The sequence below is a fragment of the Rhinopithecus roxellana genome, chromosome 18 (assembly GCF_007565055.1).
Source record: "Rhinopithecus roxellana isolate Shanxi Qingling chromosome 18, ASM756505v1, whole genome shotgun sequence".
NCBI classification, from domain to species: Eukaryota; Metazoa; Chordata; class Mammalia; order Primates; family Cercopithecidae; genus Rhinopithecus; species Rhinopithecus roxellana.
The window spans coordinates 46,540,197-46,564,131 of record NC_044566.1 but is presented as its reverse complement, the minus strand read 5'-3'; the positions used below and the strand labels follow the sequence as shown (position 1 = coordinate 46,564,131).

The 23,935-nt window shown below is 40.6% G+C and overlaps 1 protein-coding gene and 1 long non-coding RNA gene across 3 annotated transcripts in view; one reads left to right on the top strand and one right to left on the bottom strand.

Annotated features, from left to right (window-relative positions):
- Positions 1–23,935, bottom strand: part of CPB2 (carboxypeptidase B2) — a 50,974-nt gene that overhangs the window by 19,831 nt on the left and 7,208 nt on the right. Inside the window, exons 2-5 of one of the 2 annotated variants that reach the window (XM_010358087.1) lie at positions 13,693–13,768; positions 9,752–9,876; positions 7,981–8,089; positions 4,069–4,170 (exon numbers count right to left, since the gene is read on the bottom strand). In XM_010358087.1, the coding sequence (XP_010356389.1) occupies positions 4,069–4,170; positions 7,981–8,089; positions 9,752–9,876; positions 13,693–13,768 (412 nt within the window). The remainder of the gene's footprint in view (positions 1–4,068; positions 4,171–7,980; positions 8,090–9,751; positions 9,877–13,692; positions 13,769–23,935) is intronic. The other variant, XM_010358088.2, reaches the window with a different exon arrangement.
- Positions 1–23,935, top strand: part of LOC104658151 — a 46,010-nt gene that overhangs the window by 20,181 nt on the left and 1,894 nt on the right. The window contains exons 2-3 of the long non-coding RNA XR_747391.2: positions 20,918–21,067; positions 22,966–23,256. This is a non-coding gene — a long non-coding RNA (uncharacterized LOC104658151). The remainder of the gene's footprint in view (positions 1–20,917; positions 21,068–22,965; positions 23,257–23,935) is intronic.

The following is a 23,935-nucleotide window of genomic DNA, read 5'->3' as shown; positions in this document are numbered from 1 at the left end:
CATTCCTAACAGGCCATGGACTGGTACCTGTCTGCAGTCCAGGGGTTGAGGACCACTGGTATAGAGGGAAGGGAGAAGAGTGTTGTAAAATCAAACAAATATGTAGACTTGCAATTCCAAAACAAGAAAAAGAAAGAGTTAGATATTTAGATTGTCATTTGAACCACTCCAGGAGGCTTTTTCCTAACTTGGAGCTAGCAATATTTAACAAGATAGTAAATAAGAAAGCCCAATGGCATTGGCCACTAATCGTCAAATTGTATAGTCAAAGAGAACTACCTAGCTTATTCTACTCAATGTAAAGAAAATCTTAAGTTGTCTACTTGACCTTTCTAAGTCCTGGGCCAATTTTCTTGGCACTGGTTCTGGCACCGAAAAGTTGGCAAAATCCCAGAGACTCACATTATATGCACATCCTTGATCAAGTAAGAGTAGGACCAAACCATCCAGAATGCATGATTTTTCAACGTGTACAGGTTCCAGATAAGCATGTTCCAAGGACTACACGCAGCATGGCTGAAAGCAAATGTCGTGGGTGCAAATGTCAGATGGATCCAATCTGATTGACCAACTCAGTGACCAAGGGGATCCAACATTTCGTATGTCTGCCTTGAGTCTGCATTGCAAGTACTTGTAAACGACAGATTAAAACTGAGAAGTCCTAACCCAAAGTCTTATCTTTGAATAACTGGAAGCTCACCTATCACAATTTAGATAATGTTGGGATACTGTGCATAAATTATATGTTACTAAATTAAATGTACATTTTTAGTGACTACATTATTTTCCAGAGCTTTTTAAAAAGAACTTTAAGAGAAAGAGGTAGAAAACAGAACCATAGAGTTGCTTCCTAGTTCTGAAAACAATTGGCTGTGGCTATGTTCACTGACCTTTACTAAGGTCAATTTATTCAAGAGAGATGACATCCAATCCAAGATAGGTTAATCAACTTCTCTTCCATAACATTTGCAACTGAAAATATATAACCAAATGGGTGGCAATTGGAGTAGAAACCATCATAATAACCCTACTGCAAAGGACTTCAGCCTTTTCCTGCTGTTCGTCCCTTGCTGGGATTTGTTGTCCTGGTCTTACTTTAGTTTCAAAAGTTGTACTAGGAAGTACTAACCAGAGCAAACAGGTAAGAGAAAGAAATAAAAGGCATCTAAATGGGAAGGGAAAAATCAAATTATCCTTGGTTGTAGATGACACAATCTTATATTTAGAAAAACCTAGCCTCCACCAAAATACTAAATTGTAGGTTATAAAATCAACACACAAAATCAGTAGCATTTATATACAACAATAGCAGACAACCTAAAAGAAAAATCAAGAAAGAAATACCATTTACAATGACCAAAAAAAAAAAAAAAAAAAGACCTGTAATAAATCTAACCAAAGAAGTGAAAGACTCACGATTAAGATCATAGAACACTGATGAAAGAAACTGAAGAGAATACACAAAAAAATGAAAAGATACCTCATGCTCACAGGCTTAAGAATTAATATTGTTAAAACGTCCATACTACCCAATGGAGCCTACAGATTCAATGCAATCCCTGTCGACACCAATACACTCTTCATAGAAAGAGAAAAAAAAAATCTAAAATTCATATGGAGCCACAAGATATCTTGAAAATCTAAAGTAATGCTAAACAGAAAGAGCAAAGCTGGAGTACTGAAACAGCATGGTACTGGCATAAAAACAGACACATGGACCGATGGATTACAATAGAGAACCCAGAAATAAATCCACAGATTTACAGTCAACTTGTTTTCAACAAAGCCACCAAGAACATACATTGGGAAAAGGACGGTATTGTCAATAAATGGTATTGGGAAAAATTTTATTCATAAAATTCAAACTAAATCCCTGTCTCTCACTATATATATAAAATCAACTAAAAACAGATTGGACGTAAATGTAAGAGCTGAAACTATAAAACTACTAGAAGAAAACATTGGGAAAACAATTCAGGACTTTGGTCTCAGCAAAGATTTTTTTGGGGTAAGATCTCAAAAGCACAGTCAACAGAAGCAAAAATAGATAAAGGGGATTACATCAAACTGAAAACTTGCTTCTGCACAGCAAAAGAAATAACAGAGTGAAAAGAAAAAAATGGGAGAAAATATGTGCAAGCTATTTAATAACCAGAATATATAAGGAACTCAAATAATTCAAAAGGAAAACACAAATAATCTAATTTTTAAAATGAGAAAGGAATCTGAACAGACATTTCTCAAAAGAAGACACACAAATGGCCAACAGGTATATGAAAAAGTCCTCAACATCACTAATCATCAGAGAAATGTGAATTAAAACCACAATCCAATATCATCTCATCCCAGTTAAAATGGCTTTAATCCAAAAGACAGACAATTACAAATGCTGGAGAGGATGTGGAGAAAGGGGAACTCTTGTACACTGTTGGTGGGAATGTAAATTAGTACAGCCACTATGAAAAACAGTGTGGAGGTTCCTCAAAAAACTAAAAATGGAACTACCATGTAAGCCAGCAGTCCTACTATTGGGTATGTATCCAAAAGAAAGGAAATCAGTATATCGAAAAGATACCTGCACTCCCATGTTTATTACAGCACCATTCACAATAGTCAAGATATAGAATCAACCTAAGTGTTCTTCAACATATGAATGGATAAAGAAAATGTGGTACATATACACAAATGGAATATTATTCAGGCTTTAAAAAGAATAAAATCCTATCATTTGCAGCAACATGGATGGAACTGGAGGTCATTATGTTAAGTGAAATAAACTATGCAGGGAAAGACAAATACCATGTTCTCACTGATATGGGGACTGGAAAAAGTTGATCTCATAGAGGTAGAGAGTAGAATGATGACTACCAGAGGCTGAGAAAAGAGGATACAGAGAGGTTGATTAATGGGGACAAAATAGATAGAAGGAATAAGTTCTAGTGTGTAGTAGCACAGTATGGTGACTAGAATCAACAATAATTTATTGTATATTTCAAAATAGGTAGAAGACAAACTTAAAATGTTCCCAACACAAAGAAATGATAAATGTTTGAGATGATGGATATCTCAAATACCCTGATTTACACATTGTATGCATGTATCAAAACATCACATGTGGGGAGAGAGGGAGAACAAAAATCACATGTACCCCAAAAACATGTACAATTATTATGTATCAATTTTTAAAAATTAGCATCAAAAAGCTGCACCACTTTTTTAATTTTTAATTTTATTTTTTTCAAGTCCTGGTTTTATTTTCTGTTAGTGTTTGTCCACTAACAGAAATAGTGTTTGTCGCCGGGTGCGGTGGCTCAAGCCTGTAATCCCAGCACTTTGGGAGGCCGAGACGGGCGGATCACGAGGTCAGGAGATCGAGACCATCCTGGCTAACATGGTGAAACCCCGTCTCTACTAAAAAATACAAAAAACTAGCTGGGTGAGGTGGTGGGCGCCTGTAGTCCCAGCTACTCGGGAGGCTGAGGCAGGAGAATGGCGTAAACCCGGGAGGCGGAGCTTGCAGTGAGCCAAGATCCAGCCACTGCACTCCAGCCTGGGTGACAGAGCTAGCCTCCGTCTCAAAAAAAAAGAAAAAAAAAAAATAGTGTTTGTCCAGTAACAGAAAATAAAACAAGGACTTGAAAACAATAAACACCACTTTCTTCATTTTATGGAAATGTTATAATGGCTTATCTAATGTCACATAAACAGAAACAGAGTTAATTCTAGAACTGGGGTTCATCTAGAACTGAACCCTTAACCCCCAAGAGACTGTATTTGGAGATAGGGCCTTTAAAGAGGTGATTAACATGAGGCCCTTAGGGTGGGTACTAATCCAGACTGACTGGTGTCCTTGTGGGAAGAGATTAGGACATACAGACCAGGACAAGACTGTATTATTAATGGGAAAAATAGCCAACCCCTAAATAGCCAGGTATTAAAGTTGAGGAAGACCTGTAATGCAAATATTTTCAGAACTCAAAGAAAAGAAACTCAAGTTTTAACAAACACCACTGGAGAATTAATCCTTCCCCTCACATTGAAAGATCAACAACTTTCCCCACAACATACCTTTAAAACATAAAGTGGGTGCTTCTCATATGAGGATCCAATGTGGATTTTTGTAAGCATATCAGGATACTTCTCAGTTATAAGTTCTATCCAAGAATAGATCTAGCAAAATGGAAACCAGAGGTTAGTCACGAAGCAAGTTCAAAGCATTTCCCTGACCAAAGGAAGCAGCTAACTTCTTCAGAGAAAGGAAAACCTCTGTATGTGGAATGCATGAGGACCTAAAGCACTCATGGCAGGGTGTTTCTTCTGATGTTTAGGGAAATTAATAAAATTAAAGTTTTGATAAGTGTCAAGGTTTTGGGAAAGAGTGAAAAAGTGCTAAGATACTTATAACGAGGTAGGAAAAGTTAGTCTTTAAACTATGGCCCCTGAAAGTTATTTTTAAAGTCATCACATTGAGTCACTGCCCCTGTGTATGAAATTCTTATCATTCATTCAAAAGTTCACTTTTATATGGGACTTAAAAATGCACTTTTCAGAATGAAGGGAGCCCTGAGCACCATCTTTACACAGGATAAAGGGAAGCATCGCTGTTTCCCACTAAAGACCTGTGCAAGCGCAGTGAGATTGGCAGAATGATGAGAGGCAAAGGTGGGGACAATCTGGAGAAAAAACAAATAAACAAACTCAGTTATCCCAGATTCTGGACCTCTCTCTTGGGTGAAAGTCCAGTTGTTTTTGAGGTTCTGTCAAGATAATAGGGGAAGGAAAAAGAAAAAAAAAATCTGACTTTAGGCTGGCACCCACTTCAAAGCAAGCATTGCATTATTGTCTGCTTTGAGATTGCTGGGATTGAACTGGGTTATGTGTTAACGTGGACCAACTTTCGAGGGTCCATTCTTAAACTCTGATGCCTTCTGAGACGGAAACAATCAAATCCTGGCTTTGTCTCTGGGAACTTTTCTAGAGGTGATTTCAAATAGCAATCCTAGCTGGTAAAAACTGGAGCACCATTTATCCCTGGGTTCTCTGAGATCACATAACCAGCATGAGTGGTAGGTGTGAGTGGTTGTCCCCATGCCAAGAATTAAGGGCTCCTGCCCACCTGCCACCAAGTGCTGATCCTGTCAGTGTTTGGGGTGTCAGAAATGTAACCATCAGCAATTTCCTAGTTGAAACTCCATTTCCCGTGTTACTCCTCTAGGCATAAATACACCTGAGAAAGCTGCCACAAAAAAATTAATTTATTCATTGATACTTCAGTGGATTTCCTCTAACACGAGAGGCTGTGTAATCTGAAGGCAGTTTAACCGACAGACTTTATTCATTTCTCAAACTAAGCTCAGGTAGTAATGCAACATTCTTTGAAGAACTCTTTTCTCTCGCCATTCTAAGAAGTAATTTTTGGCCATTTGTTTCTTTCTCCCTACACTGGATGATCTAAGATCTCCTGGTGTGAGTCAATGACAAAATAACCTGTGTTGCCCACCAGGCCATCTCGTAGGGAGGGCTGATCAAGAGACCACTGATCAAAGGGAAAGAAGTACTTAGAGGAATTTTCTGGGAGCAAAATTCTTATGGTTCCTATGAACCTCTTAGAAAATAATAGGGGCGGGAGTGGAAAGAGAAGTACAAGATATTTTCTAGAGTGTCATAGTTAAGGACTAAATGTTACACCCCTTTCTCCAATTCATATGTTGAATCCCTAACTCCCAGTAGGTTAGAAAGTGACTGTATTTGGAGATAGGGCCTTTAAAGAGATGATCAAGTCAACATGAGGCCCCTAGAGTGGGCACGAATCCAATCTGGCTGGTGTCCTTATATGAAGAGGAGATTAAGATATACAGAGAGAGACACCAGGGATGCATGTGCACAAACAAAAGGCCATAAGAGGCTGGGCATGGTGGCTCACGCCTGTAATCCTAGAACTTTGGGAGGCCAAGGCGGGCAGATCACTCGAGTTCAAGAGTTCGAGACCAGCCTGGCCAAGGTGGTGAAATCCCATCTCTACTAAAAATACAAAAAATTAGCTGGGCGTGCTGGTGTGCGCCTCTAGTCCCAGCTACTCTGGAGGCTGAGGCAGGAGAATCGCTTGAACCCGAGAGGCGGAGGTTGCAGTGAGCCAAAATTGCACCATTGCACTCCAGCCTGGGCGACAGAGAGAGACTCTGTCTCAAAAAAAAAAAAGGAAAGAAAAGGCCATATGAGGAAGAACAATGTGAGATCACAACTACCTGCAAGCTGAGGAAGGAGGCCTCAGTAGAAACCAAACCTACTGACACCTTGATCTTCTAGCCTCTAGAATCAGGAGAAAACAAATTTCTGTAATTTCAGCTACACAGTCTGTGGTATTTTATTACTGCAGCCCTAACAAACTAATAGAGCCGTGTGCTTATTTTTTCCTCCTGTGTCATTCCAACTCTTTCCTGAAGATATGGTAAGAAAACATAACTTTTGTGAACAAAATAATTAAAATATGTTTTGACAAATATTTAAAAATACGTCTGTGTATGGCATTCCCCTCTCCCCACCAAACTTATCACAACAGTGACAGTTTCACCTTCTGTATTTTGCAAATCCCACCTATGAAACCTCTCTGCATCAAGTTTGCTCATGCAGTCCTGCTGATGGATACTGGAGAGAGGTGGTCTAAGTTGGATAGATGTAGGAGAGATTTAAAAAAAAAAGGGGGGGGTGCAATTTTAAGACCCCGTCAATCAACCAGGCACACATTCTAGAAGCATACTGACTTCTTGCTTAATTAACTGGGAAGGAGCAGATGCTTTTAAAGATTATACACATAAAATTGATTCTCATTACCTAAGTCTTAGATGTCTTAAAAATATGGATATGGTCCCTAATAGTTTCTGGGCACCTAGTCAAAGATGACAAAAATAGTTATATTAGGCAATATAGGGGCATACTGTTATAAAAAGGCATCAAGGTATTTTTTACTACTTGGAGAATACCATATAAAAAAGAAAGTCCTCATGCGAATTTATTCTTTCAACTAACAAATATAGGGAAATGGCTTTTAGTGGATTATGTGAAAGCTTGCTGAGGTCTCACCTACACATCAACACCTTACTGAAATTCCCTCTAAAAGGAGTGGAACCTGTAAGTACTGATATAAAAAAATCCAATTTCAGGCCGGGCTCGGTGGCTCAAGCCTGTAATCCCACCACTTTGGGAGGCCGAGACGGGCGGATCATGAGGTCAGGAGATCGAGACCATCCTGGCTAACCCGGTGAAACCCCGTCTCTACTAAAAAATACAAAAAACTAGCTGGGCGAGGTGGCGGGCACCTGTAGTCCCAGCTACTCGGGAGGCTGAGGCAGGAGAATGGCATAAACCCGGGAGGCGGAGCTTGCAGTGAGCCGAGATCCTACCACTGCACTCCAGCCTGGGCAACAGAGCGAGACTCTGTCTCAAAAAAAAAAAAAAAAATCCAGTTTCTTAAAGATTAGAACAAAGGCATTATTATTATTATTAGTTTAAATAGCTTCCTTCTAATGAATAAAATGCAATTAGTTATAGTGTATTAAATATAAATGAATATATTCCTTTAATTCAGTGAGCTAATCTGGTAATTAGTAAAATTAGGGTGATGGTCCAAAGAGACATGATTAATTGGACTGGTGATTTTTTGGTGGCAGTTTTAATTAAAGCCCCTATTGTTTAATTTCTGTTGTTCCATAGCATAAAGTGTTACTCCCAGCAGTTAGAGATATTCTTAGCTGTAGACAAACGTCCTGCAGTTTACCAAATATGATGCAATCTTCTCAGGGAAGATGACAACCATGTAATTAACCTGTGTGTGTGTGTGTGTGTGTGTGTGTGTGTGTGTGTGTGTGTGTGTGTGTGTTTTACCATCTTCTACCAGTTATGATTCTTGGATATTCCCCTGACTGAAATGGCAATGCTGGTTAAATGAAAATAGTAGCTTTGAAGAGCTGTGTGATGGCTTACTTCATTTAGTGAGTGATACTGTTCATAGTACGATGTGGAGGCTCGGGGGCTGACTGTGTCGTTGGAAATCTGCTGTTGAATAAGATCTTCCACATCTGCCAGCAAGACACTAGGTGATGAAACAGAGAGTAAGCTAGTTTCCAAGCAGAGGGTAGATCTTCCCACATGGCGCATTGCAGGCACAGCAGGTGAGCATGAAGAAAAAAATCACTAAGAAACCTAATAAGCATTTCATCAAGGTAAAAGCACGACATCTCACATTGTGATAAACTGATCGACAAACCCTTTCAGTAGAGCCTACGTGGGCACTAGAGAAAAAGTAGCTCCTATTAGGTATATTTTCAGAACCTCCATAAAAACCACCCTTTCCCACCATTACCAACATTATTCAATGGTGATTCTTCAGTGACTTTTATATGAACATATGGATCAATGTACCTTTCTTCAATCCAGAATATCACTGTATTATGCTGTTTTCAGTTAAAGAGGAAGAAGAAGCAGAAAAGCCTTTTCTTTTTTTTTTTTCTTATTTTTTCCCCATTGACCTGCACCAGATGTTCTGCAGAGCCAAAGAAATAGAACAGGAAAAGGGAAGTACAGGAAAGGCATCTCATTCAAGTTCTCTTCAGAGCACCTCTTTTGTTAACCAGGCAAATATTTTAACTGAATTCAGGCATTCTATCACCTAAGATGAACAAGTTGAAAGTTAGCTGTCATACTAATAAAGGGTTCTTTACTCTTATTTGGGCCAAAAAATAAAAGCCGCAGCATTGACGTCAGAAAGGTCTAAGTTTGACTCCTAACTCTGCCATGTTCTTTCTGATTTACCCTGAAAAATTCCTTTATAAGTAAGGATATTTTTTCATCTATATAATGGGGATTGTATCTACTATTTGGGGTTAAGTAAAGATTAATAGACACAATGTCAATTAATAGGAAGGTTCAGCACACAGTTCCTGGAAAACAGTACACACCTATAATATATTACTAATAATTAACATAGCATATTATCCAGGGGGCACCCATTGATACACAGAAGACAGCATGGTCTCAAGGAAGGGGCCAGGCCACCAGGAAGGTACTGGCAGTTGGGCAGTGGATATGGAGAGGAAATATTAGACAGGAGACTCCATAGGAAGAAGGCTAGACTCTAAGCAGAAATTGCACCTGATACACTTTTTAAGAAAAGGAAATCATTTCTAATCCACATGGTAGGTGCTGTTTTTACCCTTAATATAGAAAACTTGGGAACAGAGAGGTGAATAACTCCCCCAAGGTCATGTAGGTGGTAAGCGGCAGTGCCAGACTAACCCGAGATCTCTGCAGAGTCCAACCACCTGTTACACTTTTTAAAGCCAGACATTCAGAAATGGTCACTGTCTTTGTGAAGAAGAGTTAGCAGAAGCTAAATCCCCTCCCACAGCTGCTTTTTCAGGAGATATCACAAAGCCTACCAAGGCAAATGACAATTTTGCTCCCTGAGTGGGTACAGAGTTGTCAGAGAAAAGCAAACTATGAGAGGCTTTACCAGTCATTGAGTCTAACCTGCATTTTAGATAAGGGACCAAGGACATGAGGGGTTGAACCACTTATCCAAGATCACAGAGCTGGACCTTAGGCTTTATCACCAGTCCATTCGGTCCAGTCAGAGACTTCTATGCTGCCATGGTTAATACATTTTATTGTTCCAGGAAGCAATTATACCATACCCTAGTCAAGTGCGTAGTAGGTGTTTATAATAGCTACTCAGTATGCATTGAATAGTGCCTACCTGCATAGAATTCCGCTCACATTTAAATGGGCTTTCACATTGTCGACATCAGATGAATTTACAAAAAAATGGACTTGTTTTTTCTTCGCAATAAGGTCAGCTGTTACCGGCTGCCAGAGAACAATCTACAGTTTAAGGGGCAAAATTGATAAAATTTAAAAAGCGTTGTTCACATCATTCTCTCTGTAGCTAGAGCCATGACAGTTTTATCTATAAGGAGCATGAAAAGGACACTACCTGACGCTGGTCCCCATCCACACACATGGTAATATAAACATTTATTTTGCAGTGAGCTTTAAAAAATTCCTTCCTATAACTCTAGTGGCAAGAAAAAAAAAAAAAGGCCTGGAACGTATAAGATAATCCATACATATTTGATGAGACAATGAAGAATGAATGACTACATTCATGACTTAACTGTAAAATTGCATATGTACATCAGATATTTGAAAGGAAACAAAATTTTGTCTAGAAAGAAAGTTGATTAAACATTGATTTTATTTAATAAAAATTTCATGTTCTTGTAATTATGTCATTGTTCCTTTTTAAGAAAATGTGGCACATATACACCATGGAATACTATGCAGCCATAAAAAAGGATGAGTTCGTGTCCTTTGTAGGGACATGGATGCAGCTGGAAACCATCATTCTCAGCAAACTATAGCAAGAACAGAAAACCAAATACTGCAAGTTATCACTCATAGGTGGGAGTTGAACAATGAGATCACTTGGACACAGGAAGGGGAACATCACACACCAGGTCCTATTGTGGGGAGGGGGGTGGGGGGAGGGATAGCATTAGGAGATATACCCAATGTAAATGACGAGTTAATGGGTGCAGCACACCAACATGGCACATATATACATATGTAACAAACCTGCACGTTATGCACATGTACCCTAGAACTTGATGTATAATTTAAAAATATATATTATATATATATATCTAATTATGGACTTTATTTTTTCTCTCTTAATGTATTTTTTTTTTTTTTTTTTTTTTTTTTTTTTTTTTTTTTTTTTTTTTTTTTTTTTTTGAAACGGAGTCTTACTGTCTCCCAGGCTGGAGTGCAGTGGCACGATCTCGGCTCATTGCAAGCTCCGCCTCCCAGGTTCACGCGATTCTCCTGCCATAGCCTCCCGAGTAGCTGGGACGAGAGGTGCCCGCCACCACACCCGGCTAATTTTTTGTATTTTTAGTAGAGACGGGGTTTCACCGTGTTAGCCAGATGGGCTGGATCTCCTGACTTCGCGATCCACCCGCCTGGGCCTCCCGAAGTGCTGGGATTGCAGGCGTGAGCCCCCCCGGCCTTAATGTACTTTTTCAAGGCACTTTCATACTCATTTCCTTTGATAATTATAACATTTTAATATAGGCTAGGCAGGTGTTATTATTTGCATTGTTCAGGTGAAGAAATTAAGGTTCATACCTAACATCTAAAATCAGCTAGAAGTGACAGAACAAGAACTAGAATTCTAAATCTCTGATGCTTCCTCTTGTAGTATTTCCTCTTTACCATGATGTGGTGGTCATGAATATGCACCACTCAGCTCTTCGGTTGAGAGAAGCACAGTTGGCTGGTGTTTTCAGTGGCTGCCCTGGTGACCCACTAGAAGCTGAGGCCATGTGGTTTCAGGGCTGCAGCCAGCCAATAACTGAGACCCGTGGAAGTGTTAATGCAGGCCCATTCTTGCCAGATATGGGGTTCCCATAACAGGTGACTGGCTGAAGGACTCACCACTGAGACTGACCTAGCCCAGCCTTCCTTGGAACTGCCCGTCTGAGATTCTCCACACAAAATCCTCCTTTCTGCAGAGGTGTCAGAGCTACAACATGGTCTGATGATACTCCCTGCCTTCTCCAGCTCGCGCCTCTATCCTCCAACAGCATTCCCCTCATCACTTGCTCCTCCAGTCTGGTCTTGACCTCTGCTTCTTGGAAAACACTAACAAACAAGGAGCTATCAATTTTCTACCATGGTATTTTTACAGGATCCCTGGGGTCGCTTTACCAGCAGAAACCTCTGTGGTCAGTGGCGCCTTTGCCTAAGTTTTGCTCGGGCCCACTAAGCCCACTCGGCCTTGCAGGCCGCGCTCATCTCGTGCTGCTGGCTTGGGTCCCATTCCTGCCAAGGACGAGCTGAGCAGTGAGGGGTGTGTGAGCCAGCAGGTGTGGGGTCCAGCTACTGCACACAGCGAGGCATGCTGGCTGCAGCAGGGTGGGCATCTTCTGGCTCCCTGCAAGGCTGTGGCTGGACCAGTTGTCCCGCAAGCAGCTTCCATGGCTGGCACCGGGGAAGGTGGTGGCACCCAGAAGTTTGGAGACGTCAGGAACCACAGAGCCCTAAAGAGGGTGTCATAATCCTGCCTCGGGGACCTCTTAGGTCTGAGCTCCCCAAAAGGCTGCAGCTCTTCTCTCCTTCTTGTCACCCACAATGTGGCAAACAAGGGGCGTGTTTTAGACCTGTTTGTGTTAGAGCTCTTTCAGCTCCACCATTTGGTAGGTTCCAAGTTCTTGTCCAGTGCCCAGGAACAATGAGGTACGTGGACAAGCGGAGGGTGAGCAAAGTGAAGAGGAGCTTTACTGAGTGATAGAACAGCTCAGAGGAGACTCGCAGTGGGTAGCTCCTCTCTGCAGCCAGGGTGTCCTGAGGAGTGTTAGCTCTCAGCAGAGAGGAGACCCTGGAGTGGGTGGCTCTTCTCTACAGCTGGTCCTCCCGATGTCTCTCCAGAGACTCTGGCTGAGTCCGGGGATTTTTGTGGGCTTCAGATGGGACGAAGTGTGTGCTGATTGGTTCATGGATGGCCATGGGCAGGTGTGGAAAAGCACCATCAGCTCCCACTGTGGTTCACAGGACTGGCAAGCTTCCTGGGCTTGAAGGTGGGGCTTCACCAGGGACCCGCCCTTTTCTGCCTAGGAGCCTATCTGCTTCCTACAGCTATTTATGGCACCCAGACTTTTCCAGCTGAGGGGGCCTGCAGGCCAGTGCTGAGATGCCCTCAGCAACCCCCTTGGCTTCCCTCCTGTGCTCATCAGTACCCAGGGGGCTAGCATGTCAGTGCTGCCCTGAGATGCACACAGCCCCCCAGGTTATGACAGCACCTAGGTTCAGCCTCAATTTTGCTCCAAGATTGGAGTGAGCACCAGGAACTCGGAAAGGCCAGACAGTGGGAGCAGGCACTTCTGAGCCTGTAGGAGAATGGGGGGTCTTCTCAGAACAGTGAGAGGGCAGAAATGCCTGGGTCCGCAACCCCAGCTGGGCAGCTGCAGCTGCGCCCAGGAGGGCAGGGCTCCTGCCTGCTCCTGGCCCCCAAGAGCACAGGGACGTCCAGGTCTGTAGCTGCAGCTGGGCAGCTGCAGCTGCGCCTGGAGAGCATGAGGCTCCCGCCCTGCTATCACAACAGGGGGCGGGACTTTCACCTCTTCCTGGCTTCTGCTGGCTCTGTGGAACACACAGCCCCAGTCCTGCCTCCCCCACTGCAACTGGCCATGCCTCCCCCAGTGGCCACCACTGCCATTAATATTCTGTAATTCTTGTCAATTTTCTACGTCTTAGACATTATGTCGAGATGGGTCCCTGGGTGAGAATTTTAATAAATGTACTCTGTGTTTTTGGTACATCCTTGGTTAAGAACCATTGTTTTATGAGTAAGCTTTTATTTATAAATATTTTAATTTCTGTTATTGTAGCATCTTTGTAAGTGCACACTTTAAATCCCAAGGTACTATTATGAAATTGGCTGGAAAGCCAATAGCACAAGTGAAGAAGTTTTGATCTGGGGAACCAACAAAGTCATGTGATTATGAGAAGGGAGAGAAGGCTATGAGAAGAAGAGTTCATACCAGATACATATAAGCCAGACAACATACAGGAGGGAACTCAACACCCAGTGCTTATACAAAATGAAACCAATATAAACATAAATTAGGGAGAAATTACCTCATATGTTGTAGTAAGATTCTGTAGCACTTGAACTTGCCTAGAGGTTCTAGGAAGAGCAGCTAGAACCTGGCCACTAGAGAAAAAAATAAAAGAGGATTTTGATATTAAATAAAGAGTAAAGATGGAATACATTATACTGTGAGGAGTTTTTAGGTAATTGCAAAAGGGAAACAAAATTTAAAATGTTATTAGGACAGAGGATCTCACTATAGACTCAGTGTAAAAAGAGAACATATACTCTTAGTCTTTATGCTCCTAGGCAATTGCAAAATCAACAGCTCTCTTGACTGGGGGTCAGTTTACAGAGTACTTACTTCTTTTTTCTTGTGCGTGCATGTGTGTTTTAATTTTAAAAATTAAATATTTGATGCATAAGGTAATATTTATGCTGATCCTGGTTTATTATATAATAAAATGAATACCTGTGAACCCATCACCCCACTTAAAAAGTCCAACTTCCTTGACATCCTGGAGATCCTTGTGTGCTCCTCTCTGCCCCACCTCCTTGCCACATCGTCAAAGGTATCTTGTACCTCAAATTTTGACTTTTGCTCATTCCCTTGTTTTTCTTTATAGCATGGATTTTTAAACACATGTATGCATGAATTCTGAAACAATACCCTTAGATTTGCCTGGTTCAACTTTATAAAAATGATATACTATATGTATTCTTCTGAATCTTGTTTTTTTTTCTCTCAGTATTGTATTCTCAAGATTATCATCTATGTGGAAGTAGCTAGCCATAGTTCACACGTGAAAGCATTTTCCTACAAGTGGAATTGCCATTTCATGGGATATGCACAGTTTTAATTTCATAGGATAGTGTCATATCAGTCCCCAAGTTTTTTGTATCAGTTTATATTGTCAGTAGCAGTGGAAAAGATTTCCTATTGTTCTTCCTCTTTGCCAATACCTGATGCTCTCTGACTTTTCAACTTTTCCAATCAAATTTTTATGAAATGAAATCTTCTCGTGATTTTGATCTTGATTTTCTGTCTTACTAATGAAGTAGAGTTGTTTATATTTGATTATTGGGCCATTCATATTTTTGCTTGTGTGTTATGTTTATTCAGACCACCTGCCCATTTTTTTCTAATTTACTTGTATTTTTGTAATAGTTAATTTGTATAATTTATTTATATATTCTAAATACTAATTTCTTGTCAGTTATATGTATTGCAAATACATATTTTTTTATCATTTTTTTTATCATTTCCTTCCAGGTTTGTGTCATTTGTCTTTCTAGATACCTGATTTGATTGGAAATCAAAAAAATTTGATTGGAAAAGTCGAAAAGTCAGAGATGTAAAGATATTCTCTTATATTTCTTCTGTCCTTCCTATTTAAATTTTAAATTCAATTGAAAATTATTTGGTTGTGTGCAGTGTAAAGAAGAAATAGACTTTTTTTTTCTTCTTAGCATCGTTTATTATTATGAGTTTTTACATCATCGATATTTTCCCCAGGGATCCACTATGTCAATTTGGTCATATATCAAGTTTCCATGCTGTTTGGCAGAGAAAATGCTGGCACATCAACACCACTGCCTCTTCCTGCACACAGAAAAACTTCATTACCCAGCCTTCCATGTGGTCGTGTTGAGACCTGGTGCCTGAGCTTCTGCCAATGGGAATGTGTGGGAGTGTTATAGGCGCCTGAGAGTAGGTGTGTCTTCATGTGCATGTGCTCCCTCTCATCCTGCGGCCAGAAGCAAAGAGCCCCAAATGTGGAGCTGCATTCATGGAAGCAGCCAAGGTCTCCAAGTTGAAGGAGAACACCAGGGAGAGTTCTATGACCTTCATCAATTAGTATTATGAGTGAGAAATTGCTCTGATCTGAATGTTTGTTTCTCCCCATAATTCATATGTTGAAATCCTAACCTCCAAGGTATTAGGAGGTGAGGGTTTTGGGAGACAATTAGGTCATAAGGGGAGAGGCTTCATGAATGGGATTAGTAACCTTAAAAAAGAGACCCCCTCCCCCTTCCACCATGTGAATATATAGCAGGAAGGTGCTGTCTGTGCGGAAGACGGGCCCCTCCGCAAACACAAGAATTAGCTGGTGCTTTATCCTGAACTTCCCAGCCTCCAGAACTGTGAGCAATAAATTTCTGTTGTTTATAAGCTACACCATTTAAGGCATTTTTTGTTATAACTGCCCAAACGGACTAAGACAGAAATAACCCTTTATTGTGTTAAGTAAAGCTATTTCAGGTTTTATTAGTGATTGTAGCATAATCAAGGATTACCCTTGATTATGCAAGGGTTGCCCTTGCTAATATAATGTGCTCTATTTCTTAGTTCTCTATTATGTTCTCTATTATGTTGATATATTTGTCTACCCTTGAGCCAATATTACTCATCTTAGCGATAGTAGCTTCATATTACATCATAATACCTTAGAGAACAAACTCTTGCTTCCCCTCTGCCCTGCCCAATTCTTTTTTCACAAGCCTCTTGCCTTGATCCTTTGCTTTTTCACATAATTTTTAAAAATCAGCTGGTTATGTTTCATAAAAAAATGGAATTTTCATTAGAATTATATTGGATCAATAGATCAATAATTTGGAGAGAACAGATACACTTATGATACTGAGTGTCATTTATCAGCAAATACAGTGAATTTGTTTATTTGTCTATTCTTTTTTTTTTTTTTTTTGAGATGGAGTCTTGCTCTGTCGCCCAGGCTGTAGTGCAATGGTGCGATCTTGGCTCACTGCAACCTCTGCCTCCCAGGTTCAAGTGATTCTCCTGACTCAGCCTCCTGAGTAGCTGCGATTACAGGTGCACACCACCATGCCTGGCTGATTTTTGTATTTTTTAGTAGAGATGGGGTTTCACCATGTTGGTCAGGCCAGTCTCAAACTCCTGACCTTGTGATCCACCCACCTCTGCCTCCCAAAGTACTGGGATTATAGGCATGAGTCACTGCACCTGGCCTATCTGTCTATTCTTTAATGCCTTTCCAAAAGTTTTATAATTTTATATATAGATATTGGCTTTTTTTTTTTTTTTTTTTTTTTTTTTTTTTTTTTTTTTAACAGAGTCTTGCTCTGTCGCCCAGGCTGGAGTGCAGCGGTGCATTCTCAGCTCACTGCAACCTCCACCTCCCTGGTTTAAGCAATTCTCCTGACTCAGCCTCCTGAGTAGCTGGGATTACAGGTGCATGCCACCAAGCCCAGCTAATTTTTTGTATTTTTAGTAGAGATGGGGTTTCACCATGTGGGTCAGGCTGGTCTTGATCTCCTTACCTCGTGATCCACCCACCTCGGTCTCCCAAAGTGCTGGGATTACAGGCATGAACCACCGTGCCCGGCTGCACATTTTTAAATTATATTTTTTTCTAACAAATTTGCTTTTTCATTAGTAAATGATAACTTTTAATATGCCACCTCTAAGCTCTTTTTTGCTGAGATATAGAAATAAAATTGATTTTTGGTGTTGATTTTCTATTCAGCTCCCTTGATAGTTTTGATAATTTTAGTGTAGATATTTGGGGCGATTTTTCTCTTTGCAATTAATCATTACATCTACACATACTATTAGGTTGGTGCAAAAGTAAGTGCGCTGTTTGCCATTACTTTTAATGTACTTAATGTACTTCTAATACATTCTGCTTCTTTAATTTCAATGTTTATAGAGCCCCTTTTCCCCTTCCTTTTTGTCTTGCTGTGTTGCCTGGGACTCTAGTACAACATTGAATAGAAATGGAGATAAAATGCATGATTCATAATTTTTAAGAAAAACCTTATAATATTTTACCATTAGAATGCCTGTTTTAGATTTTTGGTAGATGCCTTTTATCAGTTTAAAAAAAACTCCTCACTCTTTGTTATGAGTTTTTATGATGAATAGGTGTGGATTTTAAATGCTTTCTATAAGATGTGCATATGGGTGTTCTGGCTTAATCTCTTAATGTGGTGAATTGTATCAATAGATTGTTTAAAAAGCAGACACGTGGTTTGTTTTCTCACCTTTGCTTTGTTGTATTTCTATTTTGCAACTCTTGCTAAGGTTGTGAGAATTCTTAGTGATTCTTACACAGCCAAGGCAATAGATTAATGTGACTCAACATTAATTTACCTTCTTTTCACATACCACTTAGGAAATAATTTCTTAGTAAATGTCCTCATCTCTGCAGCTCTCCATCCAGTTTCATAGGTAAGTGATAAGGAGAGAAAGGAAGCAGTGAGGTGAGGGATTGTGGACTCTGTTAATGGCAATGGCATTCTTAGGTTTCCAGTATACCGTTGAGTAACCTCACAAGAACTATTTTATTTAAATTAAAATTAAGCTGTGTTGGTGGCATTTGCCAGCTGGGAGCCCCCCTTTTTTTTTAACTGAACAAGATTTTTCTTTTATTTTCAAACAAATATTGCCCTTGAAATATGACGATAAATATATTTTAAATTAGAAAAAAAATGCTTTCCTCTTGCTTTATTTAAAGCTAATCTTAGACTTTGCTTCCAGTTATACCCTCCTTTATGAAATAACTAAAAACCTGGATAAAATGTATGGAACAACAGCACTCAAGACATTACACAACAGCAATATGATGACTAAATGCAACATGTGTTCTGGATTGGATCTCGGAACAGAAAAAGGGCATTAGTGGGAAAACTGGTGAAATTCAAAAAAGTCTGGAGTTTAGTTAATAGTAATATAACAATGTTGATTTCTCAGTTTTTACAAATATATCATGATAATATAAAATATTAACATTAGGGTATACTGGGTGAGGGGTATACAGTTATATTACAATTGGCAACTTTTCTGTAAATCCAAAAATATTCCAAATAAATCATCTTATTTAAGAAAACCATGTACCAAGAGCTCTGGAAGCACAGAAGAGGTTATGATAACTTTTCTGTTTGTCTTTATTAGCAAAGCCTTCATAGAAGGGATGTCTGGGTGCATAGGTGCATAAGAATGTCTAAAAGTGGGTAAAGGCACAATAGCAAGAGATAAAGGGCATTGTTGGGAAAATGGCTCTTGTTCATTGTTGCCAAGTATAGGATACAGGTGTTTAAAGCCAGAGAAGAATGGGAGCTAAACAGAAATGAGTGTGGGAAGTTATGTTCGTCCTCCCCTAGAGAAGGTCTTGAATGCATTCTGAGAAATTTGGACTTTATTTTGTAGGCAATTAGAAGTTAGAAGGGTAACATTTGAGCTGTGATTTATAAGGATAACTTTATTTGTTTTTTTGTTGTTGTTGTTTGTTTGTTTTTGAGATGGAGTCTCGCTCCATCACCCAGGCTGGAGTGCAATGGCGCGATCTCGGCTCACTGCAACCTCCACCTCCTGGGTTCAAGCGATTCTCCTGCCTTAGCCTCCCGAGTAGCTGGGATTACAGGCATGCATCACCATGCCGGGCTAATTTTGATATTTTTAGTTGAGATGGGGTTTCACCCTGTTGGCCAGGCTGGTCATGAACTCCTGACCTCAGGTGATCCATCCACCTCAGCCTCCCAAAGTGCTGGGATTACAAGTGTGAGCCACCACGCCCACCAAGGATAACTTTAACAAGGGTGGAGGGTGGCTTTATTTTGGAAATCCTTAGTAAAATATTCTGAATTCTGGAAATAAGCCTGTGGAGACTTGATCATCAGAAGAGGGGAAAAGTAGCTAGACTGAGAAATTTTATGTCAATCTCTGGTACAAGTTTAGCATAAACTGTTAAACCAGTGATTAAAGAAATATGTTCAAGGATATGTATTACGGCATTATTCATAGTAACAAGGATATGTATTACAGCATTATTCATAGTAACAAGGATATGTATTACGGCATTATTTATAGTAATAAAACCTAAAAACCATGTGAATGCTTAGCAGTAACAGAACTGTCGAATGTTGGTAGTGTCTCTGCATTCTAGAATGCTTTTCAGTCATTATAAAATATGAGTTTGATTTATAAAAGTTAACTTGGGGCTTTAAATGACATATTAAGGGAGAGAAGCAAGATGTGGAAAACTTTATGAACTATGATCCTATTTTTGGAAAAATAAGTTAGAAAGATAAAGAAAAATTGTATGTGTTAAAAGCAGGAGAAAATTATACACAAATAAACAACACATTGTTAGCTTTGATTTAGAGGGTGAGAAATGGCAATTGAAGGCTTTGGTAAGTGGCAGGGGAAGAACAAATGAGATTCTTTTTAAAAGAAAGGTTCCTGTAGTACCAATAGGAGATATAACATTCAACGAATGTACAATTATACACAGGGATGTATAACTGCATAGAGAAATGTATGAAAGGATGATCACAAAAATGTTCATATTTTCCTAGGATGGTGAAATTTCATGATTTCTATATTTCTATAATGCTGATTTTATGATTTTCTATATTATTTACTTTTTAAACCCAAGAGAACTCTTATTCTTGTATTTATTCAAGAAAATTAAATTTAAAGAAAAATCTCCTTTGACTGTGAAAAAGCCACTAACAAGCTTCTCAGCGATGCTGGTAACCCTCTCATCTTATCAGCACATTCCTTATTGTTTTCATAAACAGAATGTTCTCTGGGCCCTTAGAGGAGCATCGTCACCCAGTGGGTTTTCTAGCCTTACATAGCATTTTTATTCTAGTGTGCTCCATCTCTGTTTTCACCATCTGCCACATTCGCTCTGACATTTCTAGTTCAGATGGTGCGGGCCATGCTTTCTCCAAGCTTCCAAAAACCATCCTAGCTGCATGTTTGTGCCACCTCTTAAGGAACTAACTAGAATGTTAAATTCTGTAGCATGGGTGAGTGCACCTCCTTTGGGGTATAGTCCCTTTCCTTTGTTAATATGCCCAGCACTTCCACAGCCAGTGTATGTTGTGACTACCCTAAGTTACTGGCTTGGAGGCCAGGAGGGGAGATGGGAATAGATCCTGAGGGCTAACTATAGGACATGCCATTACAGAACTGAGCTCTTTGATAGCAATGGCGATGTTAAGATCCCTATATAGAGAAGCCAGGCAGGAGGGCTTAACCACCAGTAACAAGTTGGGCACAGTTATTACAATGAGCAGTAAGGTCAGAGTGGCAGCCAGAGGACCATGACCCTCAGAAAATTGTCGAGTTGGTTAGGAGAACACAGAGTTCTTAGGCGCAAGATAGAGGAGCAGGCAACAAAAGGATTGCTCAGTCTTTACAATAAAAATAAATCAAGGCTGGATAATGAGAGAGGCTGAGGACAGCTATCCTAATCAAAGGTCATAATCCATTGCCTTTTCCAGATCTGAGCTGTTCTTAGACCCAGAATTTCTTGCCTGAAGGAGGAGTCAGGTCCCCACAAGAAAAGACCCTGCAACTGTATAAAAAAAGAATCTGAAAAGATCGTGACTCCTTTAGTCCTTTCCCAAAGAGACCTGTGGAAATTTCCTCAGGTAAGTCTGCACACTGGGGAAAGGGTAATACTCAAATATTTTCAGGTCAGTTGGATGCACGGTCAATATCCAAGTTGATTTTGAAACCTGGGTATCTGGAGTCCTAGCCTAAGTCTAGCTCGTAGGGGGTGCACCATGTCAATGGATTCCCCCATGATTATTTCCCTGGTCACCAAATGTATAATCGACACGAACATACTAGGCAGCTGGCAGAACCTCCACATTGTTTCCTTGACTGTAAGACAAGAGCTATCATAGTGGGAAAAGCCAAAAGGAAACCTCTGAAATTGCCCAACTTCCCAGCCAGATATCAAAATTAAAAAAAAAATTCATCCTTGGGGGGAAATGACAAATATCAGTACCACCCTTAAAGACCTAAAAGATGCAGGGTTGGTAGATCCTATCAAATCCACATTTAATTTGCCGTCTGGATCCCACAAAAACCAGATGGATCCTGGAAAACGACAGCAAACAATCAAACTCAACCAAACAGGATTCCCGGTTGCAATTGCTAATACCACATTTTCCACTGGCTGCTTGCAGCTAATAACTGAGTATGGTGGGGATACTAAGGGAGGCTCTTTCTACAAAAAGAGTTTCCAGTTTCTACAAAACTGGAAACTCTTCTGATGAGTTACTTTGGCTATAGGACCTTTTCTTTTTTTTTTTTTTTTTTTTTTTTTTTTGAGACAGAGTTTTGTTCTTGTCACCCAGGCTGGAGTACAATGGAGTGATCCAGGCTCACTACAACATCCGCCTCGTGGGTTCAAGCGATTCTCCTGCCTCAGCCTCTTGAGTAACTGGGATTACAGGCATGCATCATCATGCCCGGCTAATTTTTGTATTTTTAGTAAAAACGGGGATTCACCATATTGGTCAGGCTGGTCTCGAACTCCTGACCTCAGGTAATCCACCCACCTCAGCCTCTCAAAGTGCTGGGATTACAGGCGTGAGCCACTGTGCCTGGCCAGGACTCTTTGTTGGTTTTGCCAAAACTTTCTTAGAACTGCACTATGACCTGAAATGTTCCCTACCCGCTTCCTTCCTTTCCTCTCTCCTCCACAGGGGTTAAGCTTGCATTGCAGTCTCATGGCTCTCCCAGCCTCCTTCAGCCCTCTCCCTGTTTCTTGCATCTAAGCATTTTCCCCAACACACCTCTTGCACAGCTAATCCCATCTTGGTGTCTGCTTCTCAGAGGATCATAACTGACACAAGTAGGAAGAGGAAGTCTGATACATGGACAGTCAAGTTGATAGTGCATGGGTGCAGGTAAAAAATGAAGTGGACTGGGCACAGTGGCTCACGCTTGTAATCCCAGCACTTTGGAAGGCTGAGGCGAGTGGATCACCTGAGGTCAGGAGTTCAACACCAGCCTGGCGAACATGGTGAAATCCCATCTCTATTAAAAATACAAAAAATTAGCTGGGCGTGGTGGCGGGCACCTGTAATGCCAGCTACTTGGGAGGCTGAGGCAGGAGAATTGCTTGAACCTGGGAGGCAGAGGTTGCAGTGAGCTGATACCACACCACTGCACTCTAGCCTGGGTGACAGAGGGAGACTCCATCTCATAACAGAAAAGAAAAATGTAAGGGGTTCTGCATTATGGACTCACTCGGGTGACCGAAAGAGAGCAGAGAGGGCAATCGTCCCAAATAGGCAGAGCTTCAGTGTTGCATCTCATCATACACCTTGTGTGGAAAAGGTGTCTCCAGTGTTAGAAAATGCAGGAATTCATGGATAGTGGCAAGTGACATGACCGGAAAACCCCTCAAGAACCTGGAAGAAGAAATATTGACAGATTGGAGATAAAGAGATTGGAAAAAGGGGGATGTGAATGGAACTATGGGAGTAGGCAGAAAGTGTGAAGGTCTTTGTATCACTTATTAATGCCTAACCAGGAGCACCCACAACAGAATAGACATTAAACAACTGCATAAACAAAATGACTCAGCCAGTTGATGTCAGTCAGCCTGTGTCAACAGCCACCCTAATGCTGGCACAAAGGGCACTTGAACAGAATAGCCTGATGGCAGAGATGAAGTGTGCATGGCTCCAGCAGCATGGACTTCTCTCATTAAGGCTGATCTAGCTACTGTTGCTGCCCCATGTCTAACTTGCCAGCAACAGAGACCAAAGTGGAGCCCCAGAATCAGCACCATTTCTCAAAGAGACCAGCTAGTCACTTGGTGGTAAGTTGACTACATCTGTCGTCTTCTACTCTGGGTATGTGTTTGTCTTTCCTGCCCGCAGGGCCTCAGGCAAGCATCACCATACAAGGGCTTGCAGAGAGTTTGACCCACTGATACAAGAGTTCACATAACATCCTATCAGATCACGGGCTGCACTTTACAACAAGGAAATTACAGAAATGGGTCCATTACCATGGAATCCACTTAGCCTCTCACCTACCACAATACCAACTTGCTGCTAGTCTGATACTGCAATACAAATGGTTTGTTGAAGGATCAATTGAGGTGCTAACTTGGAAGGCAACATCTTCCAGTACACACTTTAAATCAATACCCATATGGTGCTGTGTCCCTACGAGGTAGTATACATGGTTCCAGGAACCAAGTTGGAGTGTTTCCGTTTACCATCACTCCAGGTAACCCACTTGGAGAATTAGTTCTTTAAATCTACAAATATGGACTCTGTACTTTTAAAAGTTCTGGTTTCCAGAGAGCATAGGAAGAGTTCCTTTAAACTGAAAGCTGTTGTTCCTGTCCAGTCATTTCAGTTTCCTCATGTTGATCGATTATCAGGAAGGAGAGGAGTTACCAGGGGTTTTCTAGCCATGCAGGAAGGGTATTTGACTCCAATAATCAGAAGGACATCGAGGGCTGCACTTACATACTGAATGTGGCATCC